Consider the following 17,928-nt stretch of genomic DNA (forward strand, 5'->3'; position numbering starts at 1 on the left):
CTCAAGACTTTCCAGGTGCAGATCCTTGGTCTCACGAAACTATTGAATGCCATCATCATCATCATCAGAGTAGTGAGAATAACTCCAAGGGCTGTGTTGCGTTCTTTGTGTGAGATGTGGGAATTCATGGAGACCTCCAGCCTCTGAGATAACTACATCCACAGCCGTGGCTGTGGCTGTGTACTGTGTACACCCAGCCACAGCTCCTCAGAGAACGTGTAAAGTAACTGGAGCTGCAGCTCGATGACCTTCAGCTCATACAGGAAACTGAAGAGATGATAGATAGGAGCTACAGGGAGGAAGTCATCCTGAAGTTGCAGGAGGCAGGTACCTGGATGACTGTCAGGCGAGGGAAAGGAAATAGGCAGCCAGTACAACACACTACCCCTGGGGCTGTTTCCTCAATAATAACGTTTTGGGAACTGTTGGGAGGGATCCTCTCCACTGCCAGCACATCTTTTTTTAGATGTGGAACCCAAAACTGTTCACAATACTCAAGGTCAGCCTTCTTAAGTGCTTTATAAAGCCTCAGCATCACATCCCTGCTCTTGTATTCAAGACCTCTTGAAATGAATGGTAATATTGCAGTTGCCTTTCTGACCAACAACTCTACCTATAAGGTAACCTTTAGGGTGTTCTGCACAAGTACTCCCCAGTCCCTTTGCATCTCAGATTTTTAGATTTTCTCCCCATTTAGAAAATAGACTGCATATTTATTTCTTCTATCAAAGTGCATGACCATGCATTTTGTAACATTGTATTCCATTTGTCTCTCTATTGCCCTTTCTCCTAATCTGTCTAAGTCCTTCTACATCCTACCTGTTTCCTCAACACTACCTGCCCCTCCATCAATCTTCATATCATCTGCAAACTTGGCAACAAAGCTATCTATTCCATCATCTAAATCATTTATATACAGCAGAGAAAGAAGTGGTCCCAACACCGACCCCTGCGGAACACCACTAGTCACTGGCAGCCAACCAGAAAAGGATCCTTTTATTCCCACTCGCTGCCTCCTGCCAATCAGCTAATGCTCTAACCATGTTAGTAACTTCCCTGTTATACCATGGACTCTTAACTTGGTAAGCAACCTCATGTGTGGTACCTTGTGTTACATCCGTAGCCCCCTCCTTTGTGAGAATCGCCAGATCACTGTTGGGTTGAGTCAAAAGGGGGGGCCCAAGACATGAGGGGGAGACGTGCAGGATGTCACGTTCCCCCCCCCCCCCCCCCCCCATAGCGATGTAAAGCTACGGGACATGGCCATTGTCTCTTGGAGACAGATTTGTGGATTGAGAGGCTCTGCTACGTGAATGCCCTCGGGCAAAGTGGGCTGGTTGAGGGAGAGATTGCATCACCCCCAACCTGATTGACATCTATGACCCTGCGAGTCAGAATAAAAGAGGGGCTGTAGGGGCTCCCTCTCTTAAACCCAAAACGCTGCAGCCTGAACGAGCTAATGACTTTTATATTCCCATCGGACAATACATTATCCCCTAGACAACGATAGAGTTACGTTTTATTGGTTATGATCACACCTGCGCTTTAGATTTAGTATTGACGACGTATATTATCTGTACGTTTGCATTAATCTTATTTTTGTGCCCCTTTATCAATAAATACTTTTAAAAATAGTACCATCAGATTTCAACGGACCTCTCTATCTTTGCTGGTAAGTGATCCAGTTACGGGAATACGTAACACTTGTCAAAGACCTTCTGAAAGGCCTAATATACAATATCCACTGCATCCCTTTATCTAATCTACTTGTAATCTCCTCAAAGAATTCCAACAAGTTCACCAGGCAAGATTTTCACTTAAGGAAACCATGCTGACTTTGTCCTATCTTGTCATGTGCCACCAAGTGCCCTATAACTTTATCCTTAACAATTTACTCCAATATCTTCCCAACCACTGAGGTCAGGCTAACTGGTTTATAATTTCCTTTCTGCTGCCTTCCTCCTTTCCCGAAGGCTGGAGTGACATTAGCAATTTGCCATTCCTCTGCATCATACCAGAATCCAGTGACTTTTGAAAGATTGTTGCTAACATGCTAATTGTTAGATTGTTGCTCTAATGCTACGACTTTCAGAACCCTAGGGTGCAATCCACCTTGTTAATGCGACTTACGTACCCTCAAGTCTTCAGCTTTTTCAGCACCTTCTTACTTGTAACAGTAACTGTACAGACTTCTCTTCCATCACATCCTTCAACATCTGGCACATTGCTAGTGTCTTCCACTGATGCAAACTACTCATTTAGTTCATCTGCCAGTCCCCCATTACCATTTCTCAGGCCTCATTTTCTAGCAGACCTATATCCACTCGCATCTCTTTTTTTACAAACTTGAAAAAGCTTTTACTATCCGCTTTGATAATAGTTTGCTAGCTTGCTTTCATATTTCATCTTTTCCCTCCTAATGATTCTTATGGTTGCTCTTTGTAGGTTTTTAAAAGTTTCCCAATCTTTTAATTTCCCACTATTTTTTGCTTTGTTGTATGCCCTCTCTTTTGTTTCTACATTAGCTTTGACTTCCTTTGTCAGCCACTGTTGTGTTATTTTGCCATTTGATTATTTCTTTGTTTTTGGAATACATCGATCCTGCACCTTCCTCATTTTCCCAGAAACTCATGCCATTGTCTGCTCTGTTGTCATCCCAGACAGCAGCACCTTCCAAGTTATTTTGGCCAACTCCTCTCTCATACCACTGTAATTTCCCTTACTCCACTGAAATACTGCTACATCAGACCTTACTTTCTTCTTATCAAATTTTAAGTTGAACTCAATCATATTGTGTTCACTGCCTTCTAAGGGCACTTAAGCTCCCTAATCGCCTCCAGTTCATTTATAACCCAATCCAGTATAGCTGATCCCCTGGTTGGCTCAACAACAAATTGGTCTAAAAAGCCATCCCGTTGGTATTCAACAAACTCACTCTCTTGAGATCCATTGCCAACCTGATTTTGCCAGTTGACCTACACATTAAAATCTCCCATGTCTATCATCACATTGCCCTTTTGAAACATTTTTTCTATTTCCTGTTGTAATCTGTGGTCCACATCCCAGCCACTGTTGGGAGGCCTGTATATATTTGCTATCAGGGTCCTTTCACCCTCAACCAACAAGGAATCAAAGTCTTCTGATCCTGTGCTACATCCTTCTACTGAGTTGATGCCATTCTTTACCAGCAGAGCCATGCCACCCCTAGCCTACCTTCCTAACCCTCCGATACAGCATGTAACCTTAGACATTCAGCTCCCAACTACAACCACCCTTCAGCCATGATTTAGTGATGGACACAACAACATCACACCTGGCAATCTGTAATAGTGCCACAAGATCACCCACCTTATTTCTTCGTGCATTGAGATATAACACTTTGAGTGCTGTATTTGCTACCCTTTTTGATTCTGCATCTCCAATGCACCGATACTCACTCTGCTGGCTGCAATTTTGTCATATCGTCTGCCTGCCCTTCCTGACAGTCTGACCACATGCCATCTTTGCTTTTTTGTCATCTGTCCTATCCTGAGTCCCTTCTTTCCAGTTCCCATCCCCTGCCAAATTAGTTTAAATCCTCCCCAACAGCTCTTACAAATCTGCCCATGAGAATTTTGGTCCCCCTCTGGTGCAGGTACAACCCATGCCTTTTGTACAGTTGATGCCTCCCCCAGAAGAGATCCCAATGATCCAAGATTCTGAATCCCTGCCCTCTGCACCAGCTTCTCAGCCATGCACTTATCTGTCAAATCATTCTGTTTCTGCCCTCACTAGCGCGTGGCACAGGTAGCAATCCAGAAATTACTATCCTGGAGGTCCTGCTTCTCAGCTTTCTACCTAGCTTTCTAAATTCTCTCTTCAGGACTTCATTGCTTTTCCTTCCTATGTCATTGGTACCAATATGTACGGAGACATCTGGCTGCTCTCTCTTTCTCTACGAAATGCTTTGGACATGATCTGAGACATTCCTGACCCTGGCACCTGGGAGGCAACATGTCCAAAGTAGATAAAGTCAGCATTGTTTCCTGCCTGGAAAATCCTGCCTGACAAATCTGTTGGAAATAGCAAGCAGGATAAACAAATGAGAATTGGTTGATGTTGTGTACTTGGATTTTCAGAAGGCCTTTGACAAGGTGCCACTCATGAGGCTGCTTAGCACAGTAACAACCTATGGTATTACAGGAAAGATACTAGCATGGATAGAGCATTCACTGATTGGCAGGAGGCAAATAGGATAAAGGGAGCTTTTTCTGATCGGCTGCTGGTGTTCCACAGGTGTTAGTGTTGGGACTGTTTCTTTTCATGTTGTACGTCAGTGATTTGGACAATGGAATCGATGGCTTTGTGGTCAAGTTAGTGGAGGATACAAAAATAGCTGGAGGGGTTGGTAGTGCTGAGGAAACAAAGGAGGTTGCAGAAGGACTTAGATATATTAAGAGAATGGGGAAAGAAGTGGCAGATGGAATACGGTGTCAGGAAATGAATGGTCATGCACTTTGTAAAAGAAATAAAAGCATATATTTTCTAAACAGGGAGAAAGTTCAAAAATGCAAAGTGCAAAGGGGCTTGGGAGTCCTCGTGCAGAATCCCCTAAAGTTTAACTTGTAACTTGAGTCAGTGGTGAGGAAGGCAAATTTCAAGAGGACTAGAATATAAAAACAAGGTTGTAATGTACAGGCTTTATAACGCATTGGGGCAATTTTGGGCCCCTTATCTAAGAAAGGATGTACTGGCATTGGAGAGAGTTCAAAGGAGGTTCATGAAAATAATTCTGGAAATGAAAGGCATATCATGAGGATTGCTTGATGGTTCAAGGCCTGTATTCACTGGAATTTGGAAGAATGGGGATGAGTGGGGATCCTGATGGAACCTATCAAATGTTGAACAGCCTAGATAGAGTGGATGTGGAGAGGATGTTTCCTATAGTAGGTGAGTCTAGGACCAGAGAGCACAGCCTCAGAATAGAGAGCCATCCATTTTGAATGAAGATAAAAAGGAATTTCTTTAGTCAGAGCATGGCAAATCTGTGGAATTTGTTGCCACAGGCAGCTGCAGAGGCCAGGTCATGTACACTAAATGCAAAGGTTGATAGGTTCTTGGCATGAAAAATTCATTCATGGCATGAAAGGTTATAGGGAGAAGGCAGGAGAATGGGGTCGAGAGCGAAATGGATCAGCCACAATCAAATGGTGGAGCAGACTCAATGGGCCGAATGGTCTAATTCTGCTCCTATGTCTGAAGAAGTTTGTCATTTTGTGGCAGCAATGCAGTGCAAAACATCAAAATTGCTATAAGTTACAAAATTAATTAAATAAATGGTACAAAGGAGGAATGGAAAAAGTAGAATTCACAGATTCATGGACTGTTCCGAAATCTGATGGCAGAGGCAAGAAGTTGTTACTAAAATGTGGAGTTGAAGCTCCTGCACCTCCTCCCTGAAGCTAGCATGTCCTTGGTGGTGAGGGTCCTTACCGATGGATGTCACTTTGAGGGTCTGTCACTTGAAGATATACTCGATGGCAGGAAGGGTTGTGCCCATGATGGGAGCTGACCAAGTCTCAAGATTGAAAGATTCAGGTTAGGTAATGGTTTTAAAGATTGTATTGGATATAGGACATTGGCTATTGAAAGGCACTTAGACAGACACATGAACAGGCAGGGAATGGTGGACTGACGGGTCTGTTCGTGTTCTTTGAATGGAGTTACGATAAGCAACAAATACAGTATGATCCAATTCAGTTGTGAAGTAAGCCCAAGTGGTTGAACAACCTGAATGGAAATCTGTGACCAGTGGTGTACCAGAGGGATCAGTGCTGCAATACATTATACAATATCTTATACATTAATAATCTAGATATTCATGTAAAAGGCATGACTAGTAAGTCTGCATGTAGAGCACAGAGCAGTACAGCAGATTACAGGGCCCTTCAGCCCACAATGTGGGCTGACCTTTTGTCAAGATAAATCTAACCCTTACCTCTCTCATAGCCCTCCATTTTTTCTATCATTCATGCCCCTGGTAAGAGTCTCTTACCACCCTGTCACCTTGTCGTGATGGAGAAGCGTATGTGGTCCTGAGAGCGATGCAGTCTGCAGCTATGCCCCTGCTAGGGTCACCCATGGCAGTAAGGTCGAGGGTGAGGTCCCTGACAAAGAACAATTCAACCAAGAGCTCAACGGTGGAACAGGTAGATGAAATTACTTCGAACTCAACGGCTGTTGAAGGCGGATGAAGGCTGCAACAAATCCATCAGCTCCAATCATCATGGTTTCCATGCTACTGGAATCAGCTGGTTGATTTATGAAGTATCATGTGCTTCTTGGAGTGCAACATCAAGTACACATTAAACAAATACACGCACAGGTGTCTTCGCTCTGTGCGGAATGAAGACCATCATCCTTGACCTCGAGGGATAGCGACGACAATGACAAAGAGTCTCTTAAATGACCCGAATTCTGACTCTACCATAACCCCTAGCAGGCCATTCAACACTCCCACCACTCTCCGCAAAAAACTTACCTCTAACATTCCACCTGTACTTTCCTTTAATCACCTTAAAATGACCTCACCCCCCCCCCCCAACTGTTTCGCGGGGTAAAAATGGTAATTACAAAGGGGGGGGGGGTCATTGTAAGCTGATGGGAGGAAAGCACAGTGAGGGCGGTGTCAGAGGTGGTGTCTTTTTACTGAGTGGTAATGAGGTGAGTGGAATAGGCAGCCATGGTGGTGGTAGAGGCCTGGGCCCAAAGTGTCAACTGTACTTTTTTCCATAGATGCTGCCTGGCCTGCTGAGTTCCTCCAGCATTTTGTGTGTTGCTTCGATTTCCAGCATCTGCAGATTTTCTCTTGTTTATGTTTTAGGAGATTTACCAGGATGTTGCCAAGCATGGAGTGTTTCGGTTATGAGGCGAGACCGGTTAAGCTGGGTTGGTTTTACTTAAGACTGTAGACAGAGGCAGGATCTAATAGAGATATACAGAATTGAGAAGAATACAAGATAGATAGCAGAAAATTATACTCCAGTATTCTCTAAAATTAGAAACCATATGCTTAAAGCAAAAGAAAGGAGATTTAGAGGAGAACATTTTCACCCAAAGATCACTTGAATCTGGAACCCACTACCTGAGTATGTAGTGGAGGCAGATACTCTCATAATATTTAAGTATTTGGATGAGACACAAGAGGCTGTAAATGCTGGAATCTGGAGAAAAAGGTGAACTATCAACACATGGCCTCAACCCAGAATGTCAACCATCTCTTTCTCCCCAGAGTTTCTATGTGACACCTGAGCTCTTCCAGTAGATTATCTTTCTTCCAGTATCTTGATTCACACTTGAGTTGTCAAGACATAGAAAGCTACAGTCTCTTAAAGTCACAGCTGAGGGAGGTAGCAGGGATAATCTCCCATTAACTATTAAATACTCAAATAGCCCCTGACAACCAAGTCCAGCTCCTGGCCTACACATATGGCTTAGCTACTAAGCCAGTGGAACCGTTTCTATTGACAGGAGAAGAGGCGGATTACTGATGCCTTAAAACTAGTTGATTTGGGCAGATGAGATTTGTTAGCCATGGCTGGGAGAGGAAAACTCTCATCTCAAACCTCCGCAGCCCTGTGGCTATACACACTCGTGGGAAAGGCCTCAGGAGTAAACCCTGAGGAAGAATCTGGAGCTTGAGTCCTAAGGCAGTCCTGCGTTAATTTCAGCGCTGACTGGCAACTCCTGTGACGCCGCCAGTGCCAAACAGTATTGATGTCCGCCATTCCTTTGGATTCATCAACTGCATGGAGAGGGGATTCAGCTACGTGGGCGACAGCTTGCTCTCCATATCGTACTGCCCTGTCTTACATATCACACGGACAGCTAGGATGCAATAACCATGATCAACCCCTCATAAGGAAGCTACAAACCAAGTGTTGGCAAATGGGATTAGTATAGATGATGCTTAAGTCAGCATGGACCCAGTGGGTCAAAGATCCTGTTTCTGTGCTTTATGACACTATCACTCTATGACTTGTGTTCATGAGGTAGTTAAGAAATTAATGTGACATTTTCCTTTATTAGCAGAGACAGAGAATACAAGAGGAGTGTTGGATTAGACAGTATAATTGCTATTTTCTTTGTAGTTTAACTTTCTTGGGCTTGTTTTATTTTCATATACAGTACTGTGCAAAAGTCTTCGGCACATAAACATAGATAGGGAGACTAAGGCTTTTGCACTATACTACAGCAATTTTATGTATTGCATTATACTGCTGCTACAAAAAAAATCACGACGTTTATGAGTGATGATAAACCTTATTCTGATAATGGGTCTCTATTGTGGAATGAAACTGGGAAGAGGGTAGGGAGAGAGGAATCATGGTTAGGAAAAGGGGAAGGGAGCAGAAAGCACCAGACAGACATTATGCAATGATCAATAAACCAATTGTTTGAGATTAAGTTATTTTGCCCGATGTCTCAGGGCTGGGTGTGTTTGCACCAGCACCACCACACACCCCGGCACTCTTTGTCTGCCACTTGTCCCGCACCCCTCCTGTCACACTCCAGCTTCATCATTCCCAGCATCCTTTGCTTCTGCCAGATCTACAAACTCGCTCTCCACTCCACAGGACTCTCAAATCTCCGGCGCAGGTTGACAGTTTGGTTAAGAAGGTATATGGTGTGATGGCCTTTGTCAACCGCAGGACCGAGTTCAAGAGCCGTGAGATAATGTTACAGCTATATAAGACATTAGTTAGACCCCACTTGGAGTACTGTGTTCATCTCTGGTCACCTCGCTAAAGGAAGGATGTGGATATGACAAAGAGAGTGCAGAGGAGATTTACCAGGATGGTGCCTGGATTAGAGGGCATACCTCATGAGAATAGGTTGAGTGAACTTGGCCTTTTCTCCTTGGAGCAACGTAGGATGAGAGGCATTGATTGTGTGGATAGCCAGAGGCTTTTTCCCAGGGCTGAAATGGCTAACACAGGGGGGCATAGTTTTAAGATGCTTGGAAGTAGGTACAAGGTGGATGTCAGAGGTAAGTTTTTCACACAGAGAGTGGTGGGTGCATGGAATGCACTGCCAGCGACAGTGGTGGAGGCAGGTACAATGGGGTCTTTTAAGAGACTCTTGGATAGGTACATGGAGCTTAGAAAAATAGAGGGGTATGCGGTAGGGAAATTCTAGAGTACACAACATTGTGAGCAGAAGGGCCTGTAATGTGCTGTAGATTTCTATGTTCTAATCCTCAGAAGGATTCGAAGTGGAGAGAGGGAGCAATTTCAAGTTCCTAGGTGTCAAGATCTCTAAGGATCTAACCTGGTTCCAATGTATCAATGAAGCTAAAAAGAAGGCAAGTCAGTGGTTATATTTCATTAGGTGTTTGAGGAGATTTGGTTTGTCACCTTACACACTTGAAAATTTCTAAAGGTGTACCATGGAGAGAATTTTGATGGACTGTATCACTGTCTGGTACGGTGGGGAACTACTGCACAGGATCGAAAGAAGCTACATAAAGTTGTAAAATTAGTCAGCTCCATCTTGGATATTAGCCTCCATAGTATCCAAGACATCTTCAAGGAGCAGTGCCTTAGAAAGGTGGCATCCATTATTAAGGATTACTATCACCCAGGCATCAGGTACCATCAGGGAAGAGGTACATAGGCCTGAAGGCACACACTCAGTGATACAGGAATAGCTTCTTCCTCTCTGCCATCCGATTCCTAAATGGACACTACCTCACTTTTTTTATTTCAGTTTTTACACTATTTTTAACTTAACTAATTGAATTACCTTCTCTTTCTATATTATCATTGTACTGCTGCCAGCAAGTTAACAAATTTCATGACATATGCCGGTAATAATAAACCTGATTCAGATTCTATGGAAATTCAATGGAATTAGCAAACTAGTGTAAGACCAGAGCACATAGAATTTCTCTCTCCTTGTTCTCCTTTCCCAGTATCGCCTTCTCTTTTACTGTTCTCTTTTTTCAATCTCTTTGTTCTCTTAACAAAATTTTATTCCGAGATCAAAAACATCAGAATCCGACAGTAGGGAGTTTATGCTGCAAGTGAAAGTTAAAAATGTACTGACTCTGAAACTTGAAATAAAAACACAAAGGGCTCAGCAGGTCAGACAACGTGGAGGAAGAATTAGTGTTAACTTTGCAGGTCAATGAAAATTTACTGATTTGAAATATTAGCTCTGTTCATCTCTCCAGGAAAACTGCCTGACCTGGTGAACATGTCTGACATTGTCTGCTTTTATGTGAGGTTTGATACTGTTTATAACATAATCACATAAGCATATATAGATCTTATCTCAAGTATAATTCTGGCCATGTTCAAATTAATGACTGAATCCAATGAAGGATCTCGACTTAAAACGTCGATTGTTCATTTTCCTCCATAGATGCTGCCTAACGTGCATAGTTCCACCAGCGCTATGTGCGTCACGAGTAATTTTTGCTCTGTGCAGTCTTCATTTTGATGTTCACTTCTTTCAGAAACCACAGATATAATTTTATAACAAAGAAATACTGATGCTTCTTATATCAGGGACCAAGCACTACAACTAACAAATGGATTATTCACTGCTCATACAATATAATTTTATAAATTTCAGTCAACCCACACGATAAGATCCTTAACATCTTGCCTCATGAAAGTTCTTGTGAAGAGTTGTTTTATTTTAATTACAAATTTACAAAAAGGAACCTTTATTTCATTCAACTCATAGAATAGCAACATGGCGATGAATGCAAGTCATTTATATAGCGAGCAAAGTTAAAATAAAGAAATTAGTAAAATTAAACTGTAATTGAGTCAAACAATAATGAGTGAGAAAACAAGGTAACAACACATCAGACATTTGAAAGACATGAATACATGATGACAACATTCGAGCAGATAAATTAATGATCGAGAGAAAATTTGTCAATTTTCTTGAGTGATTCATGATAGTAAAACATCGCCTGTACGTGTAAAGAACTGGACAAAGAACAGAAGAGAGTTTAAGTCATTATTAACAATGTTTTTCAATTACTGAAATTTATTTCTAAAGCTTAAGCAGCAAAATTCATTAAACACAGAATTACTCAGTTCACCGTCCATGAAGCATAAAACCTCTGTTTACCCAAGGTCACAACTTAAAGCAGTCAGGTTATAACTGAATATCAAAAGGGTCAGCCAATACTAGTAATTCTGAAACATTAATAAACAGTTTCATGGAAGAAAACTTTTTAGATTTATAAGCTGTATACCTTACACAGAAATTCAGTGTTTGGAGCTTCAACAGCCATTAAAATGGTTGGTTTATGTGTTCAATGGACTTAACCGTATCTGTAATAGTAGCCCTATCCCTCGTCTTGAACTCAGTGTGAACAAGAAATGACCCAGGTGACCTACTCGCTTCTCTGAAACTGATAAGAAATATTAAGTGGCCAGTAAACTCTGCTGTGCGACTTTAACAACATTTAATTGATCATTTTAAACAAAAGATCCCTTGCTGCACCTGTGATACACTAGTGAGTATCCCTATATATTAGCCAAACTGTAAGGACCAAAGTTCATTTAAGATGGATATGAAAATTGGAATTAAACTTAATGAAAATGCTCAGTGTTAATACCCATGCACAAAAATAATTTAGAATGAAACTCCAGAAATAATCTTGCTCAAAATTTTCAATGAAACACAATGACCTTAAAGCTGATAGAAGCTTGTCCTATGCCCAAAGGGTTAGATACAAAGCTGGAACATTCAGAGAGCAGGGAAAGAGAGATCAGCATCAAGGTTGCATTAGTAGCATTGATAAGTGGAAAAAATGTCAAACTCCCACCATCACAATTGATGGTAATATATTAAATGAAAACTGATCAGCAATGGATAGTTAACAATTCTTCTGTCAAGTACTGTATCCTGTTGCTAAAGTAAAGTTCAAGTTATTATTCAAAATATTAAATGATAGCCATCATTGCAGAGTTTAGAGAAAATCTACTAGAATCACTGTACAATTTAATAAAAGGCTAGATACAACACAAATTTGCTTATTTCTGTGGCCCATATGATATTGGATTCATAACCGGATAGAACTGCAGATTGTGCAGTTATGTTTGAAGTATTTTCATTACTAAATACCAAAACAAACAGCATCATGCAGACGTGGTAGATAATAAGAGCACCACCTTGGTAAGGCGGTACCAAGGTAAGGAGGTGTTTAAGATTATATTCATTACACAGCTTTGGTGGCACTTAGCCATATGACAGATTGAAGATAGTTAACTCTCAACTGGAGCGATCATCGGCAACAGAGCTACTGTACTTAGATCACTATCATGTCTTGATTTTTAAAATAAATCACCTGTTATTATTAGAAAGAATCTATTTTAAATGATTTTTAGTAAAATCTAACCTAATGTACAGAAACTCATGAGGTAGTTTTCATAAGCACTTAAAGGTGCAAGTCTAGATCAGGTACTGTGAACAAACTTTTTTAATATTTATTTAGGGATACAGTACAGTAACAGGCCCTTCCAGCCCAATGAGCCTGTGCCTCCCAATTACATACATGGAACTAATTAACCAACTAACCTGTACATCTGTTTTTTGGAATGTGAGAGGAGACTGGAGCACGCAGAGGACGCCCACATGGTAGAAAGTACAAACTCCTTACAGAGAGCAGCAGAACTGAACTAGGTCACTGATGCTATAATAGCATTATGCTACCAAAAGATACTAAAATTTGCAAACAAGCATTATTTCCAGAGGGATCAAATTGAAAGGTAGGGAGGCTATGCTAAACCTTTAACAAAAGGGTATAGTAGTGGAGGATTTTAACTTTTCTAGTATTGCATCCAAGGTATTTTTTTGAGACAATATATGACGAATAAACTCTTCTTGGGCTTCTAGTCGGGTACATTATAACTGATGTTTCAATGACAAACTCTGTCACCTTCATCAAGGATGATGCCTGGGCATGTCTAGTCCAGTGATATTTATTACCCCCCCCCCACCCCCAAACACTGTGCCTCCTAACTGGTTAGTCCTCATCCAATCAGGTTTCCACTCTCCCACCTTGTTTACAATCGAATTCCAGATCTTACTTAGAGCAAGACCTTCATCTTTGTTAAAATTCTTTTCCTCTAGTTTTATTTCAATGGCTTTCTTTACCAGCTAGTCCCAAAAGCCATTGGCGTGGCACAGTGGTTTTGTGCTGTTGAAGTCAATCCTATGGCCATTGTGAATGTAGTGTTCTGCTACTGCGATTTCTCTGGGTAACCCCCGTGCTCCTTGACACAGGCTTCCACCGTGCATCCTGTCTGGTTGATAATACGCTGCTGCACATTCACAGGGATTCCTGTAAGCGCCAGCCGACCCAAGTCCCAGGTCATCTTTGACCTGCATAAGCTGTGATTTGAGCTTTCTTACAGGTTTGTGGATAGTATTAATTCGGTATTTCTTCAGGATCCTGGCAATCCTTCCAGAAACCGTGGAAATATGGGGAAGACAGGCAGTAGCGACGGGTTCCTCCTCATTGTTAGGTTTCCTGGTTTATCTGTCGGCTCTCCTAACAGCTGTTCTTTGTACTTCGATTAACTGTGTAAAAGCTATTTTGGATCTGCAGAATCTCCCCAAGGAAATGAGGTGATTAAGCACAACATTCCTATAGGTAAAGGAAGTCAATTGGGCCCTTAAAGGGGCCGACAGAAAAACCAGATAACTTAACCCATCACTATTTCAGGATCAATTGTAAACAAGGTGGGAGAGCGGAAACTTGATTGGATGAGGATTAACCAATCAGGAGGGGTGGACAACAGGGGTATAAATACCACCGGACTAGACTTGCCCTGGCATCATCCCTGATGAAGATGGCTGGGTTTGTCACCAAAACATCGGTTATTATTGATACTTGCACCTAACTGGTAGCCTGAGAAATATATATAGATATTCCTACTATAATCAGGAGAGCATTCAACCTCATCCTAGGAACTGAAACCTGGCAGGTGCGTTCCCTTAGGGACCAATGGGTTATTCTATATGTGGAGCTAGGAGATATGAACAGTTCTAAATGAATATTCTCATACATATTCACCAAGGAGAATATGGAGGATATTTTATTAGTCTGGCATGGACTGGATGGCCTCAAGTACTTATTTCTATGTAATCCTATGCACTATTCATAAATTATACATTAATTTAATTTGTTTCTTTGAACAAAATTGAATGACAACTTACTCAAGTGAGAATTAACAAGCATAGATAGCTGCATAATATTTCCAGTTAGCATTTCTAAATATCAAGCTGACCTAAAATTAATACTAAGGGAAGAATTTCCATAGGAGTCAGTGTTCGTAATGCCTCTTTTCACACTATATGTCAATGATTTGTATGAGTTCATGGCTTTGTGGCCACGTTTGTGCACAATACAGAGATAGGCGGAAGAGAGCAGGAAGCTGCAGAAGAGCAAGGGCAAAATGAGAGAACAGGCAAAGAAGTGGCAAATGGAATATAGTGTAGGAAAGTGTATGGTCATGCACTTTGGTAAGAAGAAATGAAGGCGTAGTCTATTTACTAAACAGGGAGAAAATTCAAAAATCAGAAGTGCAAAGGGACTTGGGAATCCTATGCAGGATTCCCTAAATGTTAACTTGCAGGTTGAATCAGTGGTAAGGAAAGCAAATGCAATAGAAAACATAGAAAATAGGTGCAGGAGTAGGCCATTCAGCCCTTCGAGACTGCACTGCCATTCAGTATGATCATGGCTAATCATCCAACTCAGAACCCTGTAACTGCCTTCTCTCCATCCCCCAATCCCTTTAGCCACAAGGGCCATGTCTAACTCCCTCTTAAATTTAGCCAATGAACTGGCCTCAACTGTTTCCTGTGGCAGAGAATTCCACAGATTCACCACTCTCTGTGTGAAGAAGTTTTTCCTCATCTCGGTCCTAATAGGCTTCCCCTTTATCCTTAAACTGTGACCCCTCATTCTGGACTTCCCCAACATCGGAAAGAATCTTCCTGCATCTAGCCTGTCCAATCCCTTTAGAATTTTATATGTTTCAATAAGATCCCCTCCTCAATCTTCTAAATTCCAGCGAGTATAAGCCTAGTCGATCCAGTCTTTCTTCGTATGAAAGTCCTGCCATCCCAGGAATCAATCTGGTGAACCTTCTCTGTACTCCCTCTATGGCAAGAATGTCTTTCCTCAGATTAGGGGACCAAAACTGCACACAATATTCTAGGTGCGGTCTCACCAAGGCCTTGTACATCTGCAGTAGAACCTCCCTGCTCCTGTAGTCGAATCCTCTTGCTATGAAAGCCAAATGAATGCATCATTCATTTTGAGAGGTCTAGAACATAAAAGCAAAGATGTAATTCTGAGGCTTTATAAGGCAATGGTCGACCACCCTTGGAGTTCTAAGTAGTTTTGATCCCCTTATCCGAGAAAAGATGTGGTGGCATTGGACAGGGTCCACAAGTGGTATGGAAGGATTCATGTATGAGGAGGATTTGATGGTTCTGGGCCTGTACTGACTGCAGTTTAGAAGAATGAGGGAGGATCTCACTATCAAATAATGAAAGGCCTAGATAGAGTGGATGTTGAGAAGATATTTCCTATAGTGGAGGAGTCTAGAACCAGAGGGCACAGCCACAGAATAGAGGTAAGTCCAGTTGGAACAGAGGTGAGGAGGAATTTTAGCTAGAGGGTAGTGAACCTGTGGAATTCATTGCCACAGACGGTTGTGGAAGCAAAGTCATTGAGGGTGATAGGTTCTTAATTAGTCAGGGCATCAAGTGTTATGGAAAGAGGGCAGGAGATGGGGTTGAGAGAGATAGTGGTCAGCCATGATGGAATGATAGAGCAGACTCGGTGGGCTGAATGGCCAAATTCTGCTTCTATGTCTTATAGTCTTAAGTACGATGAAATGGATTACATTGTATTGTTTTTCTTGCCTGATATGAAACAAATTCTGAAGCTTTTTCAGTATCCGTATGGTTCACATGTTGACAAAGGAAGACAAATTCATATTCTGCCTATTGCATTAGTTTGAGGACATCCCAAAGCCCTTTACAGTGTGGTCATTACTGTAATGTGGGAACTGTGACACCTAACTTACAGAGAGGTAACTTCCACACCAGTGTAATTGAAAAATAAATAATGACTAGGTCACTGGTGGGGGGTGGGGGGGAAGTCCCCTGCTCTAATGCCACACGATTTCCTGCAACACCTCTAAATAAAAGCACCTCCAATAATACAACACAGGAGAACCAGTCTAGACTTTCACTACAATTTCTCCATTGCCTGTGGATTTGAGTTAGGTTTACACAGTGACCATATGTTAGCAATTATTCTAGAAAGTGCAGCAGGACAAATGAAATGTTTCTTCAGATGAAGTGCAATAGGTTACCTTAAACAATCTCTGCTTTTTGGAGGATACGTAGACCTTGACTCATGCATTCTACCGTAATCTAGAATTTTTCCCATACATATTCCACAATATTCTACAATAATCAGTATCAATAGTTAGAAAAGCAGAAGAACTAAAACTAAAACTAGTTCATCATGTATTAGGTGTTTGGATCACATTTTCCAGTTTCGTATTTGCTTTTCAATGCAAACCATCTCAACATAATTAACATTTTTACAGGTTTCCTTTTCTTTACAAATGGCTACGCCGCATTTTAAATACCTGATGTGGATCTGCAGCGTGAAGAGTTCTCCTGACCATCTGTGTATGGAGTTGGTGGAGTATAGTTAGCTACCTCCAGCTTACTGACAGTGGACGGTGGTGTTGGTAGGGGCGGTAATAACGTACTGTTTGGGCTATTGATATCACCTTCTGCCACCAAAGTCAGGTCAAGTGCATTCTCGTCCTCATAAGGCTGTACGGTTTCTGACTGCCCACCTGCAGAGTGCTTCTCCCACCTTTGTTCACTGACATGTGGAATGGGAGAGACCGGCACTTGGAAAGGGGCACCATTAGTATGTTTAGAGTCTGGCTTCACACACACTACCGCAGGTCGATGACAGTTATCGTGCTGATGAGTTGGCTTGACTTTCACGCTGTTGGAGTTTTCATTCAAATTAATTGTAGGTGAGTTAGCTGTGCTGGAGTCTGTAAGTTCTGATTTACTGGATATTGGGCTCTTGTGCAAATTTTGGCTTTTTTCTTCTCTCCTTTTATCATTTGCTTTGTTTGCCACAGGTGTGGAGGAACCAGGGTCAGATACTTTTGGCTTCAGACGTAGAAAATCTGGGAGGATAAGGTCCTCTTTCTTCAGAAGTCCACGCTGATCATTTACTCGGTTACTCTGCGCTTTAGACAGAAGGTCAAAAAACTCTGTCACAATGCAAAACAGAGAAGTTGCAGTTAGAAAGGTTTTAATACATACTATACAAACTTTAAAATGACTATATATTTGGATAAAAGCCTGCAAGTTTTTTTACTTAGGTAGAAGATCACATTGGATCCAACCCACAGTCATGTAACTTAGCCACAGGCCAATAAAATTTTATTATTTTACCTTTTATGTACAACTTAGGAAAGCCTCTGATCTACTTTTCAGCTATTGAAGGAATATATTTCTGAGGAACATGATAACAGCCTGCCAAAATTAATGAGGGAAAGCACCGTAACCTTGAGAGAGGCCTTTATCTTTAGAATCAGAATATTAGAAATTTACAGCTAGAGGGCTGGAGGCAAAGCTATATATCTCCATATAAACTATAAAATTACTCATCTCCCACAGTGGGTCACCAGCCTTGTAATTTGCAGCATGTCAAATGCATAGAGCTTTTGCATCACCACCCCTTCTTCCCATCCTCTGCATGAAAACATTTCTTTCATTCCTTCTAACAATTAACTTAAATCCAAGTTTTCTAATTATCAATCTCCCTGTTAAGGTAAATAGATTTCTACAGATTCACTTTGCAGG

The 17,928-nt window shown here is 41.6% G+C and overlaps 1 protein-coding gene across 2 annotated transcripts in view; it reads right to left on the reverse strand.

The window, feature by feature from the left end:
• Positions 1-17,928, reverse strand: part of rgs12b (regulator of G protein signaling 12b) — a 195,934-nt gene that overhangs the window by 6,841 nt on the left and 171,165 nt on the right. The window contains exons 17-18 of one of the 2 annotated variants that reach the window (XM_059974133.1): positions 16,683-17,333; positions 10,673-10,982 (exon numbers count right to left, since the gene is read on the reverse strand). In XM_059974133.1, the coding sequence (XP_059830116.1) occupies positions 10,762-10,982; positions 16,683-17,333 (872 nt within the window). In that variant the 3' untranslated portion in view covers positions 10,673-10,761. Of the gene's footprint in view, positions 1-10,672; positions 10,983-16,682; positions 17,334-17,928 lie in introns of those variants that run through there. The other variant, XM_059974132.1, reaches the window with a different exon arrangement.

The sequence above is a fragment of the Hypanus sabinus genome, chromosome 7, assembly GCF_030144855.1.
Source record: "Hypanus sabinus isolate sHypSab1 chromosome 7, sHypSab1.hap1, whole genome shotgun sequence".
In the NCBI taxonomy this organism is placed as follows: domain Eukaryota; kingdom Metazoa; phylum Chordata; class Chondrichthyes; order Myliobatiformes; family Dasyatidae; genus Hypanus; species Hypanus sabinus.